The sequence below is a fragment of the Nilaparvata lugens genome, chromosome 10, assembly GCF_014356525.2.
Source record: "Nilaparvata lugens isolate BPH chromosome 10, ASM1435652v1, whole genome shotgun sequence".
NCBI classification, from domain to species: Eukaryota; Metazoa; Arthropoda; class Insecta; order Hemiptera; family Delphacidae; genus Nilaparvata; species Nilaparvata lugens.
Window position 1 is genome coordinate 26,274,922 of NC_052513.1, and position 17,400 is coordinate 26,292,321.

General features: G+C 35.5%; 1 protein-coding gene across 2 annotated transcripts in view; it reads right to left on the reverse strand.

Annotated features, from left to right (window-relative positions):
* Positions 1 to 17,400, reverse strand: part of LOC111062079 — a 353,400-nt gene that overhangs the window by 37,554 nt on the left and 298,446 nt on the right. For both annotated transcript variants that reach the window (XM_039437063.1, XM_039437064.1), the window contains one exon: positions 9,707 to 9,840. In XM_039437063.1, the coding sequence (XP_039292997.1) occupies positions 9,707 to 9,840 (134 nt within the window). The remainder of the gene's footprint in view (positions 1 to 9,706; positions 9,841 to 17,400) is intronic.

Here is a 17,400-nt window from a genome sequence, read left to right on the forward strand (position 1 = left end):
GAGACATTGAGTAAGAGAGAAGGATGAATGGATTCCCCATAACGCAGGCGTTGTTTCCGACTATCGTCCCCGAAATATACAGATACAAAATAAGGGGCACTCACCCCAGGTGTGGTACCGGATTAATGTTTTGGCAACAATGCTCCTCACCCGGCTGGAGAAGAGAAGGAAATTTGGAGAGAGAGAGAGATAGTTTGTGTGTGGGTGAGAGACAAGATAAAGATAAGGAGAGCAATTTGATTTCCTTCTGGGGTTGTTTTCCCTTTCAATGCGGTAGACTAGGTGATGTCTGTTGAGGTAGGGGGATGAACGGTCCCCCTTTTCCACTCAATTCATCCAGATGCATTCCCCTCCCCTCAAGAGTATCCCCCGCCGTCACCCTCCACAACATTCTCACTTTCTGCCTTGCTTGATATACTTTTCGCATGCTGGGACAGTATGGGGTACAGCGACCTCTTAACTGTCAGATCAGTTTTATGTTGTTTCAGGAAACAAAGAATTTAGAAGTAGAGGTGATAAGATGTTGTCAGACGAACGGATTCTTGAAGATGAGTGATTAGAAAACACAAAGAGATGAAGTTGAATTACAGGAGAATTTCGATGATGATATTTTGATGATATTGTGTGAACAGATTCTGATGTGGACTCAGTCGAATGACAAGTAACAACTATTGTCAATAACATGTCTATTGTTCAATAATTCAAGTGAGATCGGTATTGGAAAATTGGATAAATACACGCAATGGAGTGCAAACTTGAGGCAAAAATGTATTTAAATAAATATTATATATTTTGTACATTAAAATGTCAATGACAGCAAATCTGATGTTGGAATAGAGAACAAGTTTGAGAGAAGAGCTTAGAGTTATTCAAAATGGAATACAAAGTCGAACGATCAAACGTTTCGAAATAATTATTTCAAAGAGATGCTGTCTGAAAATTTGGTACTTGTAGCTCAATAATTTTCCTATATTCTTCCAATAATAGCCCAACACTTTCCCTAAATGAAGAGCTGAATAATTCTGAGTAACAGATGAACTCATGGTTTTGAGGACAGAAGCCTGAAAACCCAATCAGAAATCAGAAAATATTATTGAATATTTAAAATTATGGTCAATATTCGGCAATAAAAAAGTACAATTCAAAAGTGAGAAACTACGTGAAAAATTCAGTAGACATTGTCCAATCCTATGAAAATCTTGCTAAAACAGAATTCTTGGTTGAAGTGGTCCAGTACAGAGACAAAACTTGCCAAATCTTCACATCACGTGGCTGATGGGCGGACCTATGAGAGGGTCTCATTGTTATTGAGACCCCTAAGTTTCAAGCAAAATAATAGGCTATGGGTATTATTTGAAGAGAATTAAGAGACAAAGAGAAAGTACATGAACAGCAGGGAAAGAGCTGGAGTAAGAGAGAGAAAGAAAGTGATTGAGAAAGAGTGAGAGAGAGAGGGGATTGAGTTAGAGGGAGAAACATGACCAGTGAAGCGCAACAGTGTGAGAACATGACAGTCGGTGGGAGTGAGTACAATCTATTTAGGGTGAGAAAGCACACCACAACTAAGATACATCCTAAAGGATCTATCCCCATGAAGGATGGGGAGAACGGGTGTGACGTCACGGTCCATGATTTATTCAATTAGTGACGTTGATAGTTTCATCGAGTGAGCTTACTGGGGAGATTTAGTGTGGTTACTACAGCTAAATACATTGGAAATGAGTGAAAAAATTAATTGACACCGAGGGGAACTAGATGGAGCCTTGTTTACTGAGATAAGTATTTTTAGAAGTTTTTTAGATTAGAAAATTAATGAAGGAGTATGAATGAATTTCAAACATGAGGCATTGAGGAATGAATTCCCATGTTTTTAGAAGTTTTTTAGATTAGAAAATTAATGAAGGAGTATGAATGAATTTCAAACATGAGGCATTGAGGAATTCGACTGTATTCACCGTCGAATATCAACAAATTAATTAAAAACACACTAACAAATGAAAATGATGGATTTCAAGTAACTTTAAACCTAGAAAACAGTGGTCTAATCACCAAAGTAAAGCCTGAAACGAAGCTCATTTCAAACCATATAACTCTGAAAAAAAATCGAAAAAATAATCAGAGATTGGGATTTAAGCAGTTAACATGAGTTATGACTTAAGAGATACGAATTTTCCCGATCTATACATATTGAAATTGAAATCTTAATATTGAAATTGTATAATCATGATTTAATTGAAAACTATAAACGCGTTTGTGCACGACGAGTTCTGTGCATTGGATATTGGAGATATCGACTTGGAGAGTCACTTCAATTCCCGCCCAATAAACAAAGAAATTTTCAAAATATTGAACAAAGTTTTGAGAATTCTAACCCAAAAATGGGTTTATTGGATTACAGTCTAAGTCGAAAGCTTTGACAGTTTTTGAGTGACTCAAGATATTTATCAAATTACTAGGACAAATTAAATATAGATGACCTGTTGTACAGTTCCACAAATATTTGAATAGCCAGCCCTAGTGTCGTACAAACTGATATTTGGGATTGTTACAGCTTCATACTGGAACAACTGAATCAAATATAGGAAGTAAAACAGAATTGATAAGTGAACCGTTTGATGGAGAATGGGGAGAGTGTCTTCTTATAAACAGACAGACAATCAAAGAATTGCACCTGAGTGCAAGTATTCAAGTGGAAGGAAACTTTTCAAGTCGAAATAAGTGTACACTCCCTGTCCCCCGGGAACGTCTTTGAACAACAAAAAACACGCAAACGGGAAATTGAAAACAATTGAAGAGGTTCCTTTCCTGGACCAAACTTCTCTTTCTTATCTTCTCTTACTACTACTTCTTCTTTTTCTTTTTTTTCTTCTTCTTCTTCTTCTTCTCCTCCTCCTCCTTTCTTTCTCTTCTGCTTATGTTTTGACTGAAAACGGGGGAGTGGTAGTAAAGCTGGCCTGGCGGATGCCCAAATGGGGGATTTAGTTCATCCACCTTTCAAGGTCCCCTGTGTGAGAGGTTCCCCTTCCAGCCGCCGAAATCATTGGGGACCTTTTATTGCCCTATCGGTAATGTGTGCCTGTCAAGAGTGGATGCAGTGAGCATGATAGCATAGCAAGATGGTGAATTTCATGAGATAAAGCTGAAGACGGTCTTCAAATCCATAAGAAAGTGATTGAAATTCGAATCCGTTTCCAATTAGTTTTATTATGAAGGATTGACATTAGTACCAATCCATGTTTATTTCAATGTTCCGGCTGAAAGATACATTTAATATGATGCCATTTACTGCTTGGGGTACGGTCATTCTGTGAGTCACGATTTCCTTTTTTCTACCCATTTCTTTATGAATCCTATGATAGATTTGATACTGTAATATACATTGCAATTTCCATTCCGAAATAATATTTTAGTTTCGAGATCATATTATCGTTAGATATTTTTCGTTCATCACTAAACATAATAACACAACATAATAATCACTGCTCCTACAAATTTCGATCAATCAAGATCAAGCCACGATATTTAAATTAGTGAGCTTCAAATAGAATTGATGAATACAAGTCTCAAACTAGTGTATTTCTGTGTATTTATGTATACTATAATCAAGTAAAAAACTGGCTTATACACGTACGGGATAGGAAAATTATGTTTGAAGCATCATCACGTCTGTACTACTCAACTGATTAACTTCAAATTTTGCATATAGATTCATCAAGGATGGTTACAGGCCTATTTTCAATTCTTCAAGATTTCATCACGTTAAGTTTTCAGTTTGTCAAGTTCTAAAATAGACCCTTGTGGAGCACGGGTTACCTGCTAGTAATCAATTACTATTTCATGTTACTTTAGTCCAATTATTATTTATACATTATTTTCATCAAATAAATCATGAATTCACATTTATTAATTGCGTAGTGGTAAACAAATTACTGTATAATACAAACATTTCTTTTGCAATTTGTTATTGTGAAGACAATAACTGATGTGTAATAATTGACTTGAAAATAAATCTCCCATAGGTACTTGACTTCGGCAATTCACAGAGCTTGGGAAAGATCAATTCCCCTTGATGAATGGAAGAGCCAAACCATTTCAACCCTGATCAGAATTACAAATAATACTAGATCAACTCATTGTTGAAGAAAAAACATAAATTTAGGCATTACAAAGACGCTGTGTGATAAATTTACCACGAGTACTTCACTTTGACACAAGACAACTTACAAAAGATCAATTATTCCTCTCGATCGAGAACAGAAGCAAACCACTCCGACCTCAATTACCATTACAAATTATTCCAGGAATAAGCATACTACCATTTGCAAACCACACGAATTAGCAGTGAAAGACGTACAGCGCTTCTGAATGAACGATCAGTAACAGCCACAACTAATTGCTCCAAGATATCTCGATTCTTTTCCAATTTGAAATTCAAAACACCGACCGTCTCCTCATCCTCCTCCTTCTCCTCCTCCTCATCCTCCTCCTCCTACTCACTGAGTTGCATGCCAAAGCAGAGGGTTCCCTAACAAGGACCTGCTTCTGGTTCCAATACCCTTCACTCATGGTACTTATAGTTATGTATTTGGGGTATAGAGTGTACATATATAGATTAAAATGTATATATAGCCTCCACCGATACCCTTTCGTTAAAGCAGATAACTGGCATCTAGCAAAGCCTTAACGAGGGTGCATATAAATTGAACAATTAATTGTCCGTTATCTCTAGACTTTTTTCGTCAGTTAGGGATGCTCCTCGGCTAGAAGTGACTTCTTTACCTCCCCGAACTTATTTAAAAATCAGTAGCAGTTAAATAAATTGCAGTAATCGCATTCATCAAACCAGTCTGCTTTGCTATGGTAACTCAATTCAGTCTGAAGACACTCGTGAATGAAAGATTTCTGAGCTGCCTGATTGAATAACAGATTGAATTTTAAGCTGGTTGATGTCTCTTTTATGAGGTGAGGAATTAAGTTGAGAGGAGGCTGGCATGTTTAATATTTGAATGAGTTCTGAAGGGGAAGTCAACTGAATAATAAAATTGAGACAAATATTAAAATGTATTGAAATAACTCCTGTAGAATTCAATAAAAGTGCACCTTATCTTACACATTCGTTGAATATCAGGGTGGAAACTGGTTTGAATGAATACATGAATTAGTGTGGAATAAGTTCCTATGAAATAAATAATTATCTAAGAATTTTTTTTGTGTAGTTGAGAAGTTGATATGGTGGCAATTCAAGATTTTCTGTGTTTTTTGACAAATGCTTAGTCTTTATATTTACTATCGAAGAATTAATAACATAGATGAATATTTAAAATGATAATACTTGGTATAGATATCAAAGACAGTGATAATTGAAGGTGTTAAGATTCAAAATATCTCACTTGTAAGGCCTTGATAAGTGGATATCTCCCAATAATGAAAATTCTCCTTCCACCTTTTTGTTAAGGCTACTTGTATTTACAAAGGAATGAGAAATCAAAATAGGTACCCTTTTTAAAATATAATTTTTATTTATTCATGATATATTTCAGCTCCTTAACCATTTTAAAGGGATGTATCCCAAATTATATTCTTACTATTTATAGATAATGTAGTGTATCAGCCGTGGATCCTTTGATATTGGTGTATCTTAATAATTTACTCATCAATGGTTGAAGTAGAACCACAATATGCTAATAATTCCAATTATAATGAATCCAAATCTTCAAATAACGAATTCGAAACTCGATGGACAGTTTATTACCGAAAAGTCAATAAACTAAATTACTTTTGAGTTTAACAAAGATTTTGGCAATTGAACAAACCTATATATGAAGCAGACCAATGAAAACTCTGTATCATCACATAAATCAACAAAATTTTCAATCAAGCCGTCCGTAACTCGTTGGTTATTCCATAACGAAGCTACGGTCATTCGTTGATTCAGCAAATTGGTTATCGGATGAGTATTTATAATGAAATCTGACCGCTGGTCCCGTAGCCATCAGAATTCCTGCATTTCCGGGACTCGAAGGGTGAAAACTGACAAAACTCACAAGTCGATGGATGAAAAAGCCACATTCCAGAGGATGAGAGAGAGAGAGAGAGAGAGAGAGAGAGAGAGAGAGAGAGAGAGAGAGAGCGCCTTTCCAAGTTTCATCATTGCTTTAGTGAAATTTAGCCTAGTCTGTCAGCATTCCTCATGGATAATATCAATGTTCTCCATTAAAACAATGATGACAGTCCAAAGTGAATTCTACTCTCAATCAAATATGCTGCCAACTTGTGTAGGATTCAATAAGCCTGTACCTTATCTTGCACACCATACAAACTCCGAGGATAACATACAAACAATTGAAATCAACTCCCTCACAACGTCGAGTTTGAACGTATGTGGAAAATATAACACATGCGTACAAAGGTTCATGATGTATGAAGATTTATGTACCTGATCTACATTTCCCCACCTTCTAATTGAGGAAAGCCATTTGTGTTTTCATAAATACAACAGATCCACGGCTTTTCTCCCACTTCTACTTTTTCTTCCTTCTCTTCTTCTTCTCCATCTTTCTCCTTCTTCCTCCTCTTCAACCTTTATCCCTGTCTTCCTCCTCGTATTCCTCGTCCTCCTCCTACTTCTTCTCTTCGCACTAAAATTCAACGCCTTCCAGCTGCCCATTCTATTCCTACTCAATTCTACTTTCTGCTCTCTTTCACTTTCAATTTTACTTCTAATCCTCCACCTACTTCCCATGATTGCTTTCTTTTACATAACTTTCTACCTACTAAACCCCTCTCACTCACTCACTACAACTTCCTCTCTTCCTACTACTCTCTTCCAATCTCATTCTCTATCCTTTTCCTCCTTATAACTTACTATTCATGATCTTCATACAGTTTCCCATGTAAACTTCCAACCTTACATATGCTTGAATACATACAAATCTAATGAATACGGTTTGTTATTGCAAATAACATCTCTCTACGTTCTCTCTCACTCTCTCTCACACTCTTTCTCACTCCCTCTTATTCACCCCTCATTATTCCCTCTTTGTCTCACGCTTATCCTTCATGTTTCTCTCACTCACCCAGTAGCAAGCTCAAAAACACGTGGCAGTGTTCCACGGCTTTGTTGGCTCCAAGTTTGCAACATGGAGTTTCCAATTCATTTATCCAGTTTGATACTGTAATATAGCCTCACCGAGGGTGTTCTAAAGTTGCGCTTTGTGGATTTTGGAAACCTTACTTGTTGGTAACGTATGTATTATGCTAGTAAATACCGTTCAACAATAGGCTTCCAACTGTTTAAATTACCGGCACTCTCCCAACACATTACATATGTTAGGTACAAGAGACTTTGAAATATTGGGTGAATTTGTAGAATCAATGAATTATTATTACTACCTGTTAAGACGAGATTTTATAATCGTGTTTAGATCTGAATGGAGTTTTTTCAGATAAGTATTCACTGATGTATTTTGAGTATTCTAAAGGACAGACGGTTTTCTTGGCTTGGCCATGTAATTGGACACAACGGATTCGCGTCAAGAATACAGGAAGATATAATAATTGAACAAAGGGCTCGAGATCCAGAGCTACATCCAACTGAAAAGTATAGCAGAAATCGATGGAAAGCTGCCTACCAATCGAATTTCAGTAAAATAAAGAAGAAGATTCACTGATGGAAGATTCAACCTCTAGATCAATAAGACTCGCGTTTTCAGTCATCTACAAATATAGGTTATTAATTTTTTATAATTTCCAAGTTCTCAGTGGTTGAAGAATAACCGAATAATCTCTATAACATTTACTCTATTTACTATACTTTCATATCACGATAATGATGTTGATCAATTATTTTCGAGTAGATTGATAGTTTCATTGAGAAACTGCTTTTGGATTGAATGGAAAGAAAGCTAAAACCGCTTCTGGCTTATTATGCTCAGGTTTATATCGGCTTTGTATTTTGTAGGATTGTAGATTAGGATGTTCATAGCTTATATTTTGATCATTATTATAGATTATTCTAACAAGAGATGTTTACATAGACATTGCTGATTATATTCTATGAACAAACAACAGAATTTCAATTTTATCTCATTTAGCTTACAATTTTTGTAGAAATTTTGAAAAACGTAGAGTACAACATAATATGACCTGAAACAAGATTGTAATTGACAATCACGATCAAATCTGATGGAAAAGAAAGTAAGAGAACAACAAAATCTTGAGAAACGATGTTTTGACATCGGCAAAGCAAGATGAAAAAATGAAAGATTGAAACATCGATCAGCAAAAAGCCGAGAGATTCGACCCACAGAAAAATGGAAAGAAAAAACTCGAAAACCTCACGACTAATGGCAGTATATGGCGAAACCGTAACCTTAAATTCCTCTCAGATGCATTGGAGCAAAACTACAAATCTAATGGATGATGTCTCGCACAAAAATGTCGGCCTTTTCGCCATTTTTGCGAGCAGATTTATAATCTCACTCTCCCGAACTGAGAGATGAAAGATTTCAGATGTCAAAGACTCGAAGATCCACTCACTCCATCCTCTTTTAGAAACATGTTTCGCAATTGAGTCGTGGAAGATTGATTCACAGTTTGGAAAGTAAACAGAAAAATCACACCGACGGTAACTTCAGGTTGATTTATTACTGTTAATGATGTGGAGAATTGTGGGCGAAATTGCTGGTCTTAGGTAACTCGAACTGGATCTTCTTTTGGAATGTTAGAGTTACTAAGCTTGGAATGAATTGTTTTTCTGAGACAATAATTACATAATAAACTTCGTAACATTCGATAGATTCCTTACAAAATAACGCTTTTCAATAAAAAGCGTCAAAAATAATGGCATTCATTCTATTCTATTCTACAATACGTGTTTATATTCAATATGCAACAAAATTCTGGAATGTAATAGTAAGTGCTATAAGCCTGTTTTTCCATTTCCAATCATTTTATGATTATGTGTTTTATCAATTTTCAAAGTTATTCAATTTACCAAAAATGACCAAGAAAAAACTTTAGTTATTTTTGGTCAATTATAGTAAATTGAATATCTTTCTCAAAAATTCATATTTTCATAAAATTGTTGAGTTATTCAATCAACAATATCATGAAGAATTTATCCTGTAAATCTTATGGATTTATCGATTCATGGATTTATGGATTTATCTTACCGAATTTGAAATGTTCTGTCCTGAAAATTTAAACTTTAGGCACTCATATCTCAAAAAGTAATGATCGGGTGAAAATGTTTTCCCGATAAAACTTTTTCATTTTGATAGCTTGATGATATACAAATCGAAAAACTTTGAAAAATATCACCATTAGAAAGTTTATTTTTAGCTTTTGCATAGCCTTAATCAACTTGTAATAATTATGATTTTGGTAGAAGAGCCTAATGAGGAATTTTCTTAAATGCTTCTCTATATTTTCCAATTTTAGTGCAATCGAGGGTTATTAGTAGATGAGATATTATATTTTGAAGAAAGAAAGAGAGGAGTTCTGTTTAGTAATCATGAAAATATGTAATCATGATTAACTACATGAAAATTCACATGAATGTCTAATGAACCGTTAAAACCTGTTGGTTTGATTTTTTCAATTTGCTGAATGTACTTGTGTTTCAAACTTGATTTTTTATAATTTTATCCAAAACAATTAGAAAAATAAATGTACTATAAAACAGAAATTTAGGTGGCATCCTTACCTAGTGAATTCCTTCTGCAGAGCGGCAAGCCTTGATCTACAGCGATCGGCTTCAGAGAGAGAGGATCGCAACCTTGCCTCTGACTCACAGCGCAGTCTTCTCTCTCTATCGACATCTCGTTGTGCCACCTCTCTCTGAAACAAAAACATTAAATAAAATTAATATTTTCATTAATAATTATTACAGAAATATCCAATCAAGTACTCTGATAATCCAAATTTAGAAATCACTCTAAAAAAGAAGTTTCGATGGCTGTAGTGAGATCTACTTTAAAATACTGTCTGCATTTCCTAAAAACCATCATTGTTTCTGATTCAACAAATTCCTATGAATAAGATAACATCATTGCTGCCTCTTCAACCAAGGCTTACAGTTCAGAGGGAATCTCACTTTAGTAAGTAAATTAAATTTTCTGATGAATCAAGAACTCGTGAGTCAAGAGAAGTATGAGTAAATACTAGAAGAAAATTTAAAAATTCAAGAAAAGTAAAAAGTTGGAAATACTAGTATATAAGTAGAAATATGAATAAGAGAGTATAAGTATGAGTGAGAAGAATGCCAGCAGGAAGAGTGTCATTCAAAATTCATAATTATCATTCAAAAGGGAAAATAAATGTGGGTGGGCCTTTGAAAGGTAGCCTACTACCATCGCATTGTATTCTACATTATTTTATATCCTCACTCCATATTGTAAACCTTATTGTAGCCAAATTGGTAGGATATTACTAGCTTTTGTGAGTCAAAACAGACATTATAGCCTAAATATTTAATGTAAGAAGAAGGAGAAGAGGAAGAAGAATCAAGTAAAAGAGTACTGACACTAAACTTGTAATTAAATTAATTGGTTGAAAATGGACAAGGGAGGATATAAACTTTTTCACTTCAAACTACGTGTGCATTTTCTAATATTTTTTACAGAAAAAAGAGCGACAATCCCCTTATGTGAAGTCTGTTCCATTATGAATGCAATACCACTCTAAAAAGAGAGCGACAAATTCTTACTCCTGTGAAACTTGTTTTATTATGAATAGAGTATCGTTATCATTGAATAACATGAATGAATCCAGAGGATACCACAGAAGCGCTTCATACTTTCAAAGCCGTTATAAAATTTCTCCGCAGCCTTTAGTGATAGTCAACATTCAAAGCAGTTATCAATTTTCCCATAGCCTTTTATCAGACTTTCAAAGCATATTTATTGAATTCCATGCACAGAAAAATTGATACGGATATGAAGCCATACGGTTCACGTAGCTTTAAAGCACATAATTGATAGCAAAGGTATTGATTGGAAATAAGGGTGGCGTTTTTTGAGGTAGAAGAGTGATTGCTAAATTATCGAAAACTGATTAAATCGTGGACAGAGAAGAGACCTCTAACCAAAGCATGAGATGGACTCAAAGGGACTCTAATAGCCGCCGTACTCTACTCTGCTATCAAACAGAAGCCATTCACGATAATGGAATGAGTGGAGGACAGCGAAAGTGAGAGAGTGTAAAAGAAAAGAGAGAAAGAGTAAAAGAAAGAGAGAGAGCGAGGGTGGTTGAGAACGAGGAAAGGAGAGGGAATGGAAGAGAGAGAGAGACTGTGAGAGGGGTTTGAGCGAGGGGAGAGAAAGGGAGAGAGAGTGAGAGACGCAGAGAGATACATGTAAAAAAAGAGAGAACAAGACAAATATGGAGAAAAAGAAGAAGAGCGGTTAAGCGATAAATTAAGGTGAAAGTTGAGGTAGTAAGAATAAGAAAGGAGTGGCAAAGAAAATGGAAGACAGAATCAGAAAGGGAAAAGGAGAAACACAACAATACGTAGAAATATGGAGAGATGAAATAAAGAATGAGATGGAAAGAGGAGAAAGATCAAGAGAGTTAAGGAACAGAGGGAGAGAAGAATAAAATACAGAATGTTAGGAGAGAATGAGGGAGAGGAAGTTTAGGAGGAGAATAGATATAAGGAGCTAAAGTAATGAAAGTGAAAACCAGAGGTAATAGGGGAATTAGAATCAGAATAGAAAAGGAGAAAAAAGTGAGTGCGGGGGAAGCGAAAACCTGAAAGGGGGAAAATTTGGATGTGAAGGAGAAAGAAAAATATTAGAGGAAAGTATCAAAGGAGTAGAAAATGGTTGATAAGGATGAAAGGAGGAGGTGAAGGAGATAGAAAGGTTGTGAAAAACGGAATATGGAGTACAAAAAGAACTAGGGAAAGAATGAGAATGAAAGGAAAAACGGAATGGCAGAGGGAATTGGATGAAGGTGTGCTAGAACGAAAAACACAACAGTTGAATAGAGCTTTCACTCTCTTGATGGACATAATAAGCAAAGAAATAAACTTGAGCAGAGACTAATAAATAAAGATATACACATAGGAGACAGAAAAGATTCGATCATTTAAAAAACAACTAGAGATGAATTGAGAACAAATTATAGGAAGTTTAACAGTATGAAGAGAAACAGAATGAAAAGAGAAGTAATGAATGAGTGATAGAGAGCGATAAGAGAGAGCAATCCATCCCCAAAGCCAACAATTTATAAAGAGGCATTTACGCGGCCAAAAGGGAATTTTAATTGGTAACGTAAAACGAGGGCTCCATGTGCATAGATAAAATGGAATACCGAAGTTAAATTTGTGATTTCGAAAGATAACTGCCACCACTGCTTTACAACCCCTCCGAAAGGGTTGTTTTTAGGGTTTTATCTGCTGTTTCCGGGCTGTGAAGGGGTGCCGCATGGATCCACGTTTGGGGATACTGTATCACTCTACATGTGTAAGCACGCTTCGTTTCAAAATATTATAAAATTATCGTTGTGAAATGCAAATCGTTGTAAAATATAGTGAAATCAATAAAAACTCTTTGATTGATCTGATTATCTTATTCAAGGTCAACCATAAGACCATACTATTATTTAAAAACCTAATCTTAAACATAGTGTGCACTCATACATGATTATATTAGAACACAAAACATTATAGCATTGTCACTGAGAACATCGTGAAGAGACAGACCTATGCACTACTACCCAAAATTGAAAAGTAAAAAATGAACTACAGTCGATATTAAAAGTTGAAATGAAAATTCAGTAGTTTCATCAACTCGTATATTCAATTATCGCAGTTTATCATGTATCAAGAACCCAATTTCAATTCTGTGAAATGTGGATAATCAACTAATACTGAAGACAGCACGAAATTTCAATAATATAGCAAAGGATTCATCAGTTTCAAGTCCTAAAAATTAACTAAAGAATTTCCACTTTTCGGTAGCATATTTTCAGCTCCACTAAGCCCTAATATCCACAGTTTCTGAGACCAGCAAGAGCCGTCGATAAGAGAGCTTAAAATCTCGAAGAAGAGATTCTCTCAGTTTACTTTTATGTTTATTTAAATCCAGCCGAGAAGAGATTATTTCCGGGGGTTATTATCGGTCGAGAAAGGAAGAAGGAGAAAACATCCGGAAAGAACTGTAAATGAAGAAAGATTTCGGGGAAATTCTGGAGAGGGAGGAGAAATTCGAAAGAAAAGCGCCTGTGAAATTAGCGGGAAAATGCCTGGGGTTGTTTTGCAGTGAAAGAAGTGGAGAGTCTTCTTGGAAAAGAGACGGAAATCCTAAGAAGTTGGCTGAAATTTGAATAAGATGCGAGTTGAAAAGAATTCTTCAGCCGGTCTTCTAATAAGATGTGAGCGCTGATGGGGTTATTGATTAGGGAAAGTCGGAGAACAGATTTCCAGTTGTGTGATAATGAAGAGGTAGCTACTCAAAAGAACATGATTATCCAATATCAACGTAATTTCATTATTCCAATATCAACCGTAAATATTGAATGATCCTTAACTATGTTTTGTTTATTGAATGATTCCTCTCAATAATTATTTTTTCCTTCTAAATTTCATTTGTTTTATTTTTGAGGTTTCTATGTATAGTGCCACATATTTTCTGGAACTTCGATATTTTAGTATACACATGAAAATCTGTATCATATATGTTACATCATCACCAAGATAGTAATCACGACAAGAAACGAGACCGAAGTTTTATAATACTATTGCAGTTCCGACTCTCCTATATGGAAGTGAGAATTAGATTCACACACGGAGAATGGACAGTCGAATTCAAGCTGCAGAGATGAGATTTCTAAGGAGTGTATTTGGCTGCACTAGAGTTGAAGTTGATAGAGTTGATAGTTTTTATCGGTTGCTCCTCTGCATGAACGAATAATACAAAATAGACGCAACTGGTGCAGTCATTTGGATAGAATGCCACCTGGAAGAATGCCCCTTGAAGTGCAAAACTATAGGCCTACTGGAAAGAGAGATGTAGGGAGGCCAAGGAAGAGATGGGTACCGGAACAGGTTAATCAATGAACATAATCCCTGTTGTGAAGAAAAAAAAATTCATTTGTCTTAGTATTGAATGATTAATAATAAGTTTCATGTGATACAAAGACAAATTCATGGGGCTAAATATGATGTGGAACTGTAGAATAGAATAGAATGACTGCCTTTATTTTATACCTGGGAGGGCGAAGTTAGGGCGCAGTCGGCCCTCTCTTACACTTAACCCTCAACACATCTAAACATATACGATAGAAAACGATTTTAGAGAGGTTAGTGGTTGTGTGAAAAGTCAACTTAAAAAATAAGTACTAGCAGACAAATGAAACAAATCTACGAATATCGTCATTGATAAAAATGAAATATTTATGATATAAATTGAAACAATTTTTTGATTCAAAAGAAATAATAATTTTTTTTTGTTATCATTCCTCTTCATTCTTGTCATCCTATTTCTCACAAACTTGCTGCTCTCAATAGCATGGTCTATAGAGCACTAACAATACCTATGAGCCATCATGATTTTGATATTGAGATCACTAAAATTAAACAGATAGCTGTCACAAATGGTTATGAAGAAAGTATGGTGGACAGATTATTGAGTAAAATTAATAGACAAATTTCAATCAATTCTAGCTTTGTAGGCTCAAACTGTGAGGAGAAGACTTGGATAACAATCCCATATTTAGTCCTTGTATCTGATAAGATAGATAAGGAATTGAAGAGGAATGGATTTCATGTTGCTTTCAAGACAAAACCGATTTTAAATAGTCTATTTAGCTGGAGTAAAGACAAAATTGATATTTGGGATAAAAGCGGGGTGTATAAACTTAAATGTGATGATTGTAATGCTTGTTATGTGGGTCAGACTGGTAGAAGTTTCAAAAGTAGAATTAAAGAACACATCAGAGAATGGAATAAACAAAATGGGGAATCTAACTTTGCAGAACATTTGATAACAAATAATTACAAGTTCACAGTTAAGGAGAATGTTGAGTTTCTGCATGTAATAGCAAAGGCAGATCTTTGAATATTCTAGAGGCTTTAGAAATAACAAGAATAATTAGGGAAAATTCCCAGTATAGTTTAAATGACCAGATTCATTTCAACCAATACAACACTACAAATTTAGTTTTATCATAAAATTGTAAGCATTCATTAGTCAATAGTTTTTCCATTTACATATTTGTTTTATTATCATTCACACTTGTTTTCTTGGTTCTTATTTTGTACTAGAAGTAAATTTTATTATCATGGCGATTCTGTTGCTTAAGCCGCCATTTTGTCACACCGTTGAGGGGGAGGAGACTGTCTAGCTAGGCCAATGGCAGGCGTTCATGCCCTCGACCAATAGCAGTACTCGCCTACTAGTATAAATTCTGCTGCTCTTGTATTTAGTTTTAGTTTATCAGAGATTGACAATGGTGTAATAACCGAAACCGGTCTTTCTAATTATCAATAAATCAGTGGTTTTTTGACAATTTCTTAGTCTTTTTCATTCAATAAAAATAATAATCAGAATACTACAGAGCAACAATGACTAGCTGAGAAATACAAATAATTTTTTTCCAAGTTGGAACTTTGACTGTTTCAAATCTTGAATAATTTGAATACTGCAGTACTTGAAATGAAATCTACTTCATCTAAGATCTTAAACCTTATTCTTAATTAAACCCATCTGCACATGAGTTTCCCACTGAAAAACTCCCACTTCAATTTCCTCTCTTTCTAAATTATCCGCTGAAATTGCACCTAAACGGCTCCACTCATTACGGATTGTCTTCTTATCTCATCGAGGGGTGGAAGTGCACCTTGAAGGGTGGCACAAATGCACAAAAACCTTCGAATATTTATCTTCTTGAGATCGATGGCAACTAAGACAAGGGAATCAGATTGAAAGAAGAGGATGGTAAAGAAAGAGTCGAAAAAGAAAGTTTAAGAAAATAATGGAGGGAAGGGGAAAGGAGAGGGATTAGTTCATGCAAGAGGGAGGAGAGGTGGAGGAATACAGAGAGGGAGAGAGAAAAACTGAGGAACAAAGTAGAAATAGGAATCTTTAGCAGCAGGAGAGGAGAATGACTTGAAAAGTGGAAAACTGGTAAACTTAGAAAGCAAGATAAAATAAACTTCGATGGGAGAAAGAAAGAGGAAAAAATAAAGAGATGGTGAGGAAAAGGTATTAAGAAAGGGGATAAGGCAAGGGGAGACGAGGATCTGGCTTAATCAAGTCGAAGACAATCCAAGACAGTCTGAGACAATTTAAGACAGGATAGAGAGAAGCTGTGTGGAAATTTAAAGGGGACGTTTCATTTTATCGAAGAAGTATAATTTGTATGTAAACGGGTGACAAAGTTTCCCGACTTAGGGAAGTATTAGAGACTTAGGGACTAGGGTGAACTGGGGGACTTGAAATTAAAAATACCCTCAGGGCTTAGGTGCTTCCCCACATTACAGAGGGTAGCGGGATAGGGATAATTGTTAAGTGTATTTGTTGAGCAAGGTGTAGGGAATTCTGACTTCCATAGCAAGGTGTACAGAATATTCAGACTTTCATCACGATTCCTGACTGACATTCCTTTCCTTGCCGCTCCAAAGTGAGTTCTGCATTCCTTCAGTGCGTTCCATGAGGCCTAGGTTGCCTAGGATACGCCGAAGGGTTGTTATTATGCTGTGTAAACAGGAGCTACGGCTTGGAATGTTGAGGAGAGCTTGAGTTTGAAGGATTATTTGGAGGAAAACATCTCGATTTATGAGCTAGATATGATTGATGAATGCTTCCACGTGGATGGCATTGATTGAATTGAGAAGAGAGTGGATGATGTGCAGTGAGGAGAGTGGTTAACGACTGATGAAGCACCCTCATACATTTCAAACAGCCATTGAATAAATTACCTTATTTTTCTGTATAATCCAGATATTTTTGTGACATCTGAATAAATGCAACAATCTCAGAAACTAATACCTGCTTGGGATTCGATCAATAATAGAACATCGGATCCCAATCTGGTCCCGTTCTATTGAAGTCTGCTCCAATTGAAATAAAATCATAGTTGAAATTTTGATTATTTATAGTCCTTTTGTGATATTCATGTTTGTTTCCAATTCTATTGAAGTCTGCTCCAATTGAAATAAAATCATAGTTGAAATTTTGATTATTTATAGTCCTTTTGTGATATTCATGTTTGTTTCCAATTCTGTTTATTAATCGACAGTGACATACATCGCTTCCTATTGATTTGTGAATGTTATTTCAACTGAGGTGTTTGCTTGATGCTGATGGTTGAATTCGAAAAGCAGCCATTTTATTTTCTGGAATTGAGACGGCTATTTTGTAACTCAGATATAGAACGGTCATTATCGGATTCTCG